Source organism: Carassius carassius, chromosome 42 (genome assembly GCF_963082965.1).
Source record: "Carassius carassius chromosome 42, fCarCar2.1, whole genome shotgun sequence".
Lineage (NCBI taxonomy): Eukaryota > Metazoa > Chordata > Actinopteri > Cypriniformes > Cyprinidae > Carassius > Carassius carassius.
The window spans coordinates 17,792,404-17,804,603 of record NC_081796.1 but is presented as its reverse complement, the minus strand read 5'-3'; the positions used below and the strand labels follow the sequence as shown (position 1 = coordinate 17,804,603).

Genomic DNA, 12,200 nt, shown 5'->3' with positions numbered 1-12,200 from the left:
GTTGTATTTCAGAAATGCTTCCAAAGGCGCATAAAAGCATGAATGAGCAATTACTTGAGACATGATAAATTTCAGTAAGTGTTGTTGTCTTTTTAAATATACCTTCTAATGATCATTCTACAATGATCTGTCATGCCACATTAAAGAACATTAAAAACAACATTTATTGTTCGAGTTTCCTGAGAATTTGAAATCTGCGACTGTTTCTTATGAAAATTAACAAAGAACAACCTTAATGTGATTATTTGATGGCAAGCACACTTCAAATAATGTTTAGCAAAGTTTTGTTCATGCATCAACAGACAACAAAATAGACTAAAAGACTAATAGACTTAAAATGTCTAAGGATTTAAGAGATATCAATATTGTAAAAAATACATTTAAACCAAAAAATTATCCATCCAGCCCAACGACAGCTACATAGCAAAATGGAAAAACAGTCAGAACACATTAGAAGCCACATTATAAAATGCATAGCAACAAGGAAAAACACTCAGAGCACATTAACAAACACATAAGAATGCTTTTGCACAATTAAATACCACTTATATTTTTCTCAGAAAATGGACAATATCAGTTCAGCTGGTACTGTCAGCTGTGTAGTTTAAATAAGAATGTTGCATTTCAGTAATCTTCACATGTTTGTAGCACAACTGATGTAGAGTAATGCACTTAAGTAAATTTGTTAACTGACCATCTCTCTTTCTCTTTTTTAGGAACTACAGTTTGAAAGATTAACTCGAGAGCTGGAGGCAGAGCGTCAGATAGTGGCTACTCAGCTGGAGCGATGCAAACTGGGATCTGAGACAGGTGGCAGCATGAGCAGTATCAGGTAATGCTAATGCACTGTGTGGGAGTGTGCAGGGGCTATCTAATGCGTCTGTATAATGAGACCATGCTGCTTGAAGGATGTAATTGTACGGTTAAGGAAACTCTAACAATATTCTTGACTTCTTTGTGCAGGGGTGATAATGGAGTTCATGCAATTTCAGCTCATAATGTGACCGTGCGTTTGTATGTGAAATAGAAAGTGTTTATGTGTGTGTGGGTCCACATGTTGGTGGATTTCCATCTGTGGATCTAAATGCTAATGTTTTTCCCTAGATTTGCACATGTTATTCTTTCATGGGTAAAATGTGTGTGTACATTTGTTACTTGAGATACCTTCTCTAAAAACAATATTCATGCATAAAAATATCTATAATTAATCTAAGGGGAACAAGTTTCCTCTTAAAGGGGTCATTTGCTGCGATTAAAATTTTTCCTTTATTTTTGGAGTGTTACAATTTCTTGGTGCATAAAGAAGATCTGTAAAGCTGCAAAGACTAAACTCTCAAATCCAAAGAGATATTCTTTATCAAAGTTAAGAATCTGCCACGCCCCCTAAAATGGTCCATTCAAACGGGCGAAAGCAAACTCTATTTGTGCATGAGCGAGAGAGAGAGTGAGAGAGAAAGAGAGAGAGAGAGAGAGAGAGAGAGAGTCGCACAGTGGAGTCAGCTGTCTTAACCTGCTTCATCACTGTGTCTGTCATGTGACTTTGTTCCCCTTTCGTGCTTGAACTGATGGTAAAATTAAGGACATTATTAACTGTTTTTACATTTATTTTGTAAGAAGAAGCTCGCGATTATGGAAAGGGGCTTTACATTTCCGACGTGTGCTTGCGGTGTTCGCCCAATCATAATGCACTGGGTCAGTTGACCAATCATAGAAGATTGCACTTGTCGGAATGAGGGACTTTGAAGAAAAATTATGTGTTTGAGAGAGGCAGGGCATAGAGGACCTACAATAATGTACAGTATTTGAAAAATAATGTGTTTTTTAACATTAACGGATGTCTACATATTCTGCAACACCAAATACACAAAACAATGATCTTTAAATAAGCATCATATGTCCCCTTTAAGTGACTATGTCATTAGCTTCCTCAACATTCAATAGCAATTAACATCATTCAGCTTTAGTTAACATTCCTCACACTTGTTAATTATGTGCATCTCTTGGAGGCTTGACCTTCCAGGAGTCTCTAGTGTTGAGAGTGTCTTGGTTTTATTGAAAGAGGAGGGGAAGCGAAACAGTTAAGGACTGTCCCCCTGAGCTCTTTCATTTTTTTTTTTTTTTTTTTTGTGACACAGTAACTCTCGGGTGAGGGACAGGTTTAAATGATATCTTGAGTTTCTTAAATGCAAGTAATGAAGACGTTTGACTGTTAAAAAGTTAACCTCAGTACCACAATGTGAGCATGTAACTGCAAAACTAAGAGAAGGCTGTCCTTCATTTTTAAAACACATTTTTACTCCCTATTCACAATGTCTTTTATGAAAGGAATCAGTGTTTATCCAGTCCGAAAAAATGGAAGGGCAAGATAGAAATGAAGTCATGCTGCCCTCAGAGCCTCAAGGTTTCCAGTGAGAGCTTGTGCAGGAAGGAAGCCATAATGTTACTCTGCTACATAATATTGATTTAGCCTTTTAATTTGGCATAAGTGAACTGTTTCACAATAGCTGATTCAGATCCTCGTTCCAGAGGCCTTCTTAGAAAAACATTTATTCAGATCTGCTCTCTCATGGTGTTGCTCTGTTTGTGGTTCATGTTACGATTGATTTGTCCACAACAAATGCAATTTTTAATCAGTAGTGCTTTCTATGAAGCTGTACTATGCTCGAGTCATCATGCAATATTCCTATGCGAGGAAACTGTAATCATGATGGTTGATCAAAATTTAAATCTGTCTTCTCATATACAGGTGCTGGTCATATAATTAGAATATCATCAAAAAGTTGATTTATTTCACTAATTCAAATCAAAAAGTGAAACTTGCATATTATATTCATTCATTACACACAGACTGATATATTTCAAATGTTTATTTCTTTTAATTTTGATGTTTATAACTTACAACTAAGGAAAATCCCAAATTCAGTATCTCAGAAAATTAGAATATAGTAAAAAGGTTCAATATTGTAGACACCTGGTGCCACACTCTAATCAGCTAATTAACTCAAAACACCTGCAAAAGGCTTTTAAATGGTCTCTCAGTCTAGTTTTGTAGGCTACACAATCATGGGGAAGACTGCTGACTTGACAGTTGTTCAAAAGATGACAACTGACACCTTGCACAAGGAGGGCAAGACACAAAAGGTCATTGCAAAAGAGGCTGGCTGTTCACAGAGCTCGGTGTCCAAGCACATTAATAGAGAGGCGAAGGGAAGGAAAAGATGTGGTAGAAAAAAAGTGTACAAGCAATAGGGATAACCGCAAGCTGGAGAGGATTGTGAAACAAAACTAATTCAAAAATGTGGGGGAGATTCACAAAGAGTGGACTGCAGCTGGAGTCAGTGCTTCAATAACCACTATGCACAGACGTATGCAAGACATGGGTTTCAGCTGTCACATTCTTTGTGTCAAGCCACTCTTGAACAACAGATTAAAAATAAAAAATTAAAATTAAAATAAACAAACATTTGAAATATATCAGTCTGTGTGTAAGGAATGAATATAATATACACATTTCACTTTTTGAATGGAATTAGTTAAAATAAATCAAATTTTTGATGATATTCTAATTATATGACCAGCACCTGTACAAGCTGCATATACAGGGAAGTAGGCATTAAGAAAAATATATAATAATATATAATTGATCATTTCATGACCTTTCTTTTTTTTTTTTCTCCTGCATTTTTACCATCATGTGTCAGGATGTTTTAATTTCATCCATTCACCCTGACCCCCCAGTATTTATTTTCATTTTATTTCTGAATATTTTACAGTATTCTATTATTTATATCCGGATAAAATAAATGCAGCACAACAAATATTATTGAATTGCTTTAGCATTATTTTTGTATTATATAACAAAAAACTGTGTTGTATATTTAAAAATATTATACAAAAACCTTTACGGTCCCACACACATCTCATTAATTTATTATGATTTATTTTGTTAGATTATCCCAATACTCATTTTACATAAATAATAGTTACCACTGCTAGTAAGCATTATTAAAAAAGCATAAAAAGTATATTGCACATTTAGTACCAAAATTTTTTAGTACCAATATTTTGTTTAATGCATATCAACTTAGCTACAATTATTTATTAAATGATAACATACAGTATGTAGAAAGTCATTATGAATGCTTTTTTTATTCCATATATAAACAACAAACTTTACTGTTTTGTCTTCAGTCTTTGGTTGTGTGTGTATATGATACAGTATGTGTTTTTCTGCCATCTGGTACATATTGCTGGGTTTGAAATTTGAGCCAGAGAGACACAAAGCCAGTGTCTGCTAGCAATGACTTATCAGTCTGACAGTTTGGAAGCCCGAACAGACTGCAGATGCTATTACAGTGGACTGGTCTTGATTATGAAATGAGTCTACTGGGAATTCTGGGTAGAGCTGATAAAGAGACTCTCGGCTCACATGGAGGTGCATGCTTGCATTGACACATAGAAAAAGCCAAAAAGTACAGTTCAAGTTGTGGTAGTCTGAAGCCTGGGTAGTTTCTGGATGGACTTTAAGCCGTTTATTTTCAGAGCGTGAACTATGCTTAAATGTGTCTGCTTAATTTTTCATAGACCGTAAAAATGCAAATGAGACATTTTTTTGACTGTAAACATGGCGTACATGTCTTGTATAATTGGAAAACTCATGGCCAAAAACCAATTTAAACCAGGTGCACATGTAATTTCTCTTTTTGCTTGTGTTTTCCGATGTTTTCAGTGGCAGCAGAGAGTTGTGTAAACATTGAGCGTGATTCATGTGTGTTAATGTGTTACTGCTGTAAATCAAGTCACTTTCTGGCACTGGATCAGTCTGGTTCACGGCTGTCTGGAACACGTCCTACCAAATAACATGATTACACACAAACACATACCCAGTCACTTTTCCTTATTCTGTGGTGTCATGTTTTCCTCTATTTTGGTTTGGTGGGAACTCTCCTAAAGCAAAACCTATTTCTAAGTTGATGTGCTTTTAACAGGCTCACAGGTACATTTTATTAAACGTTCAGCATATGTCTATCATGGCTTTCTCATCTCTTTCAGGTTGGATGGTAAAATATTCTGAGTGAATAACCTTTAGTCTTTATTCTGTCGGGAGACATTGCTTCCATTTGACAGTCAATCTCCTGATGCTGAGCGTTTGGAAATAACTTTAAGGAGAGATAGCAGACATCAGGAAGTGAGATAGGCCTGCTTCTCTCAATCAACTGCTGCTTCCCATCAGCTCTCCATTCGGGCATTTTGGACAGTGGCTGTCTCTAAAATTAGTGAGTTGCCTACCTAGACAGCATTTTTGTATGCCGCGTTACCCAAGTACATTTATATAGTAGGCAGGCACGGCGCCAGATTTTTTCTCTACCGGTGCTAAGTGGGGGCTAGACCAATATGTGGGGGTGCTAAGAAAATAAATGATATTGATGATGTCCAGATGTGGAAAGTAACAAATTACATTTACTCGCCTTACTGTAATTGAGTAGATTTTTTGTGTACTTCTGCCTTTTAAAGTGATTTTTAAAATCTGTTATTGTACTTTTACTTAAGTATATTTTGTTTGAAGTATTGTACTAGAAAAAAAAAATCTATCCATGGAAACTACTGCAGTAAATAATGGACAGGAGGGCAAACTGGCGCTAAAATAACAAGAAAGATGCTTAAGCAAAATTGCATTAAAGTAAATCAAAATGTATGCTTTTAGCAGACGCTTTTATTCAAAGCAACTTATATTGCATTCAAGATAACAATTTTCTCCTAACTTGTGTTCCCTGGGATTCAAACCCCCAACCTTGTGCTTACTAATGCAATGCTCTACCACTTGAGCTACAGAAACATTAATGTAATGGTACTTTTACTTGAGTAGAATATTTTTGTACTCTTTCCACCTCTGATGATGTCAGAGTTACTTCATAAAGAAATTGGGCTGAACCGGGGCTATTAAATATTCTGATGAGGCTATAGCCCTCCCTAGCCCCGGTGTAGCACCATCGCTGATAGGAGTTACCTTTACATTTTTGACTCGAAACCCCCAAAATGTAAAAAAAAAAAAAAAAAAAAAAAAAACAATTCTTTATAGAACACATAATTCTATAATTAAACATTTTCGGGCACCTCAAGCATGATCTAAATAAATGTGTGTGGGATTACCCAAACTTAAACGCACATAAAAAATGCTGTATATTGGCATCTCAAAATTTTGAGAAATTAGCCTTAATTCATTACATTTTTTTTTTTTATATAGCGCTTTTCTAGGCACTCAAAGCGCTTTACAGAGTCTGGGGGTATCTCCTCATCCACCACCAGTGTGCAGCATCCACCTGGATGATGCGACGGCAGCCATAGTGCGCCAGAACGCCCACCACACACCAGCTTACTGGTGGAGAGGAGACAGAGTGATGAAGCCGATCAGTAGACATGGGGATTGTTAGGAGGCCATGATGGTCAGAGGCCAATGGGCGAATTTAGCCAGGATGCCGAGGTCACACCTCTACTCTTTTCGAAAGATATCCTGGGATTTTTAATGACCACAGAGAGTCAGGACCTCGGTTTAACGTCTCATCCGAAGGACGGTGCTTGTTGACAGTATAGTGTCCCCATCACTACACTGGGGCGCTAGGACCCACACAGACCACAGGGTGAGCACCCCCTGCTGGCCTCACTAGCACCTCTTCCAGCAGCAACCTAGTTTTCTCAGGAGGTCTCCCATCCAGGTACTGACCAGGCTCAGCCCTGCTTAGCTTCAGTGGGAAACCGGTCTTGGGCTCCAGGGTGATATGGCTGCCGGTTAAAAAAACCGGCAGCCATATCAGGGCCTTGGTTTGCCCTGCATCTTAAAGATGTCTTCATTCAAAATGAGTATCACTTGGATTAGTTGTTTGACTGCTTTCAGTGTTAGAATATGGGTAATTCATAGTGCACAGGTGTTAATATGGAAAAGAAATGAACAACCTCAATATTGATTTTAAATGTTGCATGTATGTGTTAATGCAGTGGCTCTGTGTCTCTCTAGCCCCCTTTCCTTTCTTTCTCTTCCTCCATCCTTTTCTGTCAGTGCCTGGGGAACAGCAGGCTGTGTTTAGTGAAAGGTCATCGCTGAAAAACATGTCTGACTGTGTGTTCTCTATGTGGCCGATTCCCCAAAGGTCTTCTCTTTCTGTGCATTTCCATTTTTCACTCAAAATTCCTCTCACTCACTGCAAAGTCGGTTGGAGGCTTTCAGACAAATTTAAATCTCTGCTTTAAGGTGCAGCGGTCTGTTAAGGCCTGTTTCCAGTTCCAGCTCAAAGTTAAAAGTACAACACACATTTGCGAAATCAATTTAACATGAGGAATAGTTGCAATTGTGAAAATTTTTTACATTTGTGAGTAAAAAAGCCACCGGTTTGTAAGATTCCAAATATTTGAAATAAAGTCATGGTTTGGTGAAATTCACATAAATTGTGACACGTTCTGTAAAGGTACAGTTTACTTGCTTACTAATGGGTCCTCCATAATAATGCTTCCTCCTGGAAAAAAAGTCCATCCCCTCATCATTGGCATATTTGTTATGGAATTTTGAAAGTTATCACTTTAAGTGGGGAGGAATAAACACTCTAAAAGCTACTGTATCTAAGAAACAGAAGATTTAGTGTGAAAAAAGACAATCCTTCATCCAAATCTTTTATGCTCTAAACCAGTATCTCTAAATTCCAGTCCCTCCCAACCCCCCTGCTCATGGCCACATTTGAACTGAAACAGAAACAAATTCTTCATTTTTTTTTTTCCGTGTGTCATGAGCAGGGCTTTAAAATGAACTCGATTATCTTTTTTTTATAAAGGTCTCCTCTGTGTACATATGCAGAGACGATCCATTAGTATGAAGACAACCAGCTTAATTTCTCAATGTGCAAAGAAGCACTTAATATTTTCTTTTTGCAAACTCACACCAGAAAGCTTTTTGATTTATAGAAGCACTGTTACCTTTGCATTAATGAAGCTCTTCTTAAATTTACTCCTGCGCTGCAGAGCATATTTAATCTCTTGTTTGTTTGTGTTTGTGCACGGTTGGCTCCATTCAGCTTCTTTCCCGCTGAACATCTGCTGTCCCAGTTAGGTGTGTGGTGTGTGTGTGCGTGTGTGTGTATGCGGGTGGGCCACTTCAGGTCTCTTTTCTCTAAACGGCTGCTGTAACCTACAGAGAGGACATTAAGGCAAAGCTCTTTCACACTATTTCTGCTAGTTCCTTTCTATTCTATGCTATATTTTTAGAGATGCGACTTCCGTAGCTCTCGGGCTGAAAGCAATGTGTTGTTATTCAAATTGGATAATAGGTTGCCAGTCAGCGCTCCAGCGAATAACGTACCGTGGTGAATTGCTTCGCCTCAAAGCATGACTGTCCACTTTGCTTCAGCTGAAGTTCTGCACATATCTTTTAAACGGCAGAGGTTGTGCATAAAGTGTAAGCTGGTGGAAGTCATTATCCTAAAGACCATGTGACTACAAACAGGAGTAAATTGGAGGGAAAATTTGATTTATCGGGATATTTCCTTGAATGTTATGTAGAAATTGATGTCTGATTTTCGGATCAAGGATGATGTCAAGATAAATTTATGTTAGCACCTCTATGCAAGGACAGTGATACTGACCTTAACTGTATTTCCTACCAAGGTGGGAATGAATTGATATTTAGAAGTTTGTTCAGATTCTTTATTGTTGTGGTATTGTGATTACATACTATTGTTTAAAAACTTTGTCCAGACTGAAGCGATGGATGCCGTTACCAATGGGGAAAATGCACACTGGAAGGATGTTTTGAATTCATAATGTCATAATAAGCCTCTCAAAGCCTATGCACATAAGGGACCAGGATGACTCTGAATAGAATTACCCACACTTAATAGAATGACATTATGAAAATAATTATATCATCACAGCCCTTCCAATATGACCAAGCCTTTCCCCACAAACACACATAAGCCAATGGCAGTTGAGTATCAGTTGCACGGGGACCAGAACTCGGACATCTTTAGGTTTCAGCCCCATAAAGAAACATTATAAGATCTGAAGCTTTCATCAGCTTGATGGTGTTTATGCTACAAAAAATGGCAAACCCATATGCCTGGGGTACTTGTTACATTGACCCAAATAAGACTAAGCATTCAACACCAATCCCAATGAAGATGAAAACGTTCATTTTCTGGTTGTCATGCTCTCATTAAGTTACAGGTATCTGTGGCTAAAACCAGCTAATTTTAAAGTTAGTGAGTCCATGCTATTACAAACCTAAATAGTTAACTGTTCTCACGTCATGTACAGTGTAGGTCAAAAACACTTAATATAATAATTCCTTACATTTATATAGCGCTTTCTAGGGACTCAAAGCGCCTTACATTGTCAGGGGGTATCTCCTCATCCACCACCAGTGTGCAGCATCCACCTGGATGATGCGATGGCAGCCATATTGTGCCGGACGCCTACCACACCAGCTTACTGGTGGAGAGGAGACAGAGTGATGAAGCCAATCAGTAGATATGGGGATTGTTAGGAGGCCATGATGGTCGGAGGCCAATGGGCGAGTTTAGCCAGGACCTCGGTTTAACGTCTCATCCGAAGGACGGTGCTTATTGACAGTATAGTGTCCCCATCACTACACTGGAGGACCCACACAGACCACTGTGTGAGCACCCCCTGCTGACCTCACTAGCACCTCTTCCAGCAGCAACCTAGTTTTCCCAGGAGGTCTCCCATCCAGGTACTGACCAGGCTCAGCCCTGCTTCGCTTCAGTGGGCAACCGGTCTTGGGCTCCAGGGTGATATGGCTGCCGGCCTTAAACGAAGGTCTGCTTTTTGGTGCCTCTGGATATTAAAGTGGTTAAATTTGTTACCCACCATATTTATTTAAAATCTTTTATATATCCCTCCATGGTATATTTTAGTCCCACTTGAATGGTGGTCCTTCTGTTTCCAAAATTTATCAAACATCTTGGAACAAGGTTTTCTCACTGACAGCTGTCATTGTAAGGCAGTTAGCAGCTCCATTTGTTTGTTTGTGTTAGAAACCTAACTAAGTTGGGCGGGGCTTACCGATAGGTCAATTATGTCTCAGTTATGCCTACACCAAACAGTCAATGACAAGCTATAGTAGAATTAGCATTTCAGCATTGAATATAAATATTTAAAAAGTTTTGGAATTGATTATTGTGTAGTTTTATTAATATTATACATGCTGATTTCGGTTTTCCCTTTTTTTCTTTTTTTTTTTTTACATTTTACATGGCTTTTCAGTGGGAGAAATCAATTTAGAAAGAGACAAATAACTAAAATGTTGGTTAAAAACTATTCACATCACCTAAAATATGCACATCTTATAGTGTACGGTGTATATGATTATTTCTTTTTTAAATGTTGTTTTTGGTGATTAGTCAGTAATTTGTGCCCCATCAAATCACATTTTGCTTAATGTGTGATCAGTGTGGCCAGTCAATACGGTTAATCTTTTATTTATTGATTTATATATTTAGTTTTAAAGAATTTAATACTTTTATTCAGCAAGGATGCAATAAATGAATCAAAAGTAGCAATAAATACATTTATATTTGTTTAGAAATATTTGTTTCAAATAAATGCTGTCCCGTTGAACTTTCTATTCATTAGTTTCCACAAAAATATTAAGCAGCACAATTGTTTTTTCACTGCTACTAATAAGAAATGTTTTTTGAGCACCAAATAAGAATATTATAATGATTTCTGATGATGTAACACTGAAGACTGGAGTAATAACTGCTGAAACTTCAGTTTGGCATACTATATGAAATAAATTATGATTTGATATTTAATAGAATATAAAATAATTATTGTTATTTTTAGTAATTGATCAATTTAATATTTTAAATAATAATAAACTATAATAACTTAATAACTACAAATATTTCACAATATTAGATTTTTTCAGTATTTTTGATCACATAAGTGCAGCTGTGGTGACTTTAATATACTTTAAATAACAAAACAAAAAATCTATTGTGTGTGAAATATATCGCAAAGGATTAAATATTTTAACCCAAAATTCACTAATAAATTAATGCATTAATTAAATGCATAAAACAATTTCTGCTTTATTTAGAATTTCTTAATATTTATTGGAAAATGTATCCATTTTTATTGAAAAGATTCAGGGGTTTAGGTGGCTAATACTGGACATGGTTAGAATCCATTACTGGGCCAAACAAACTAATGCTGATGTGTTGATAAGGCCAATATTAATATGAAAATCTCAGTGGGAAAAAATGCTGTAATGGAGGAAGAGGAGGGAACTTGACCTCTAAATCAATGCTTTATTGTGTTTAAAACAATCATTTACATGTGATGAGAGGAAATGAGGAAAAAAAGGAACTAATAGATGGTTTGGTATGAAGCATTTAGAGGAAGTGCAGTGTTTTGGTAGCAGACTGGTTTAATAAATGACTTTCATTAGCTTGCAGTGGCCTGTGAAACACACAACATTGATTTTTCTCTTTCTTTCTTTAGGGGATCACTGGGCATATTGGTTAGAGAGTGTGTTTGTGTGTATGGCACATGCAAGCTCTTGCTGAACCACGAGGTCAGTTACGGGGCCATATGTCAGCATTTGTAAAAGCCCTTAGTGGTCAGCAGTTTCTCTGTGTATGTGGGCTCTGCAGATAATGAGAAGGGCCCAGTGTGTGTGTCATCTAATCTCCTGTGTGTGCTCCCAAGCTGCCCATCACACAGGCTCAACTGCTGTTTGCCACACGCAGTCCAACACTAACTGGACCTGTTAAGCAATTTGGGCTGCTTTGAAAGGATTCTATATTGGGGGTTGAACCACTGCTCAGTTTGAGATTGGTTAGATGTTGATGTCTAGAGTTGTTAACTTGTTAGGCATCTGGGGAGAAAGTGCCTTCACTTTATGTGTATTTGCAGGTACCTACTTAACCATATTTTGGGTGCTGAATTTGTACCCAAAAGTGAGTTAATCTCCCAAAACCATAATTTGGGGACATAAAAATGTCATTAAAATTAAGTAAATAAAGTTTCTCTGTAGTGTGAACATGCTTGTGAATGTTTTCCCAAAAAATTATATAAAATATACATATATATATATATATAGTCGTGGCCAAAAGTTTTGAGAATTACATAAATATTGGAAATTCCTAAAGAGGATTCAGCTGTGGGATCGGAGTGCCACCAGTGCAGAGCTT

General features: G+C 37.2%; 1 protein-coding gene across 4 annotated transcripts in view; it reads left to right on the top strand.

Moving 5' to 3' along the window:
• Positions 1-12,200, top strand: part of LOC132123991 (catenin delta-2-like) — a 316,895-nt gene that overhangs the window by 105,118 nt on the left and 199,577 nt on the right. For all 4 annotated transcript variants that reach the window (XM_059534705.1, XM_059534706.1, XM_059534704.1 and 1 more), the window contains one exon: positions 717-832. In XM_059534705.1, the coding sequence (XP_059390688.1) occupies positions 717-832 (116 nt within the window). The remainder of the gene's footprint in view (positions 1-716; positions 833-12,200) is intronic.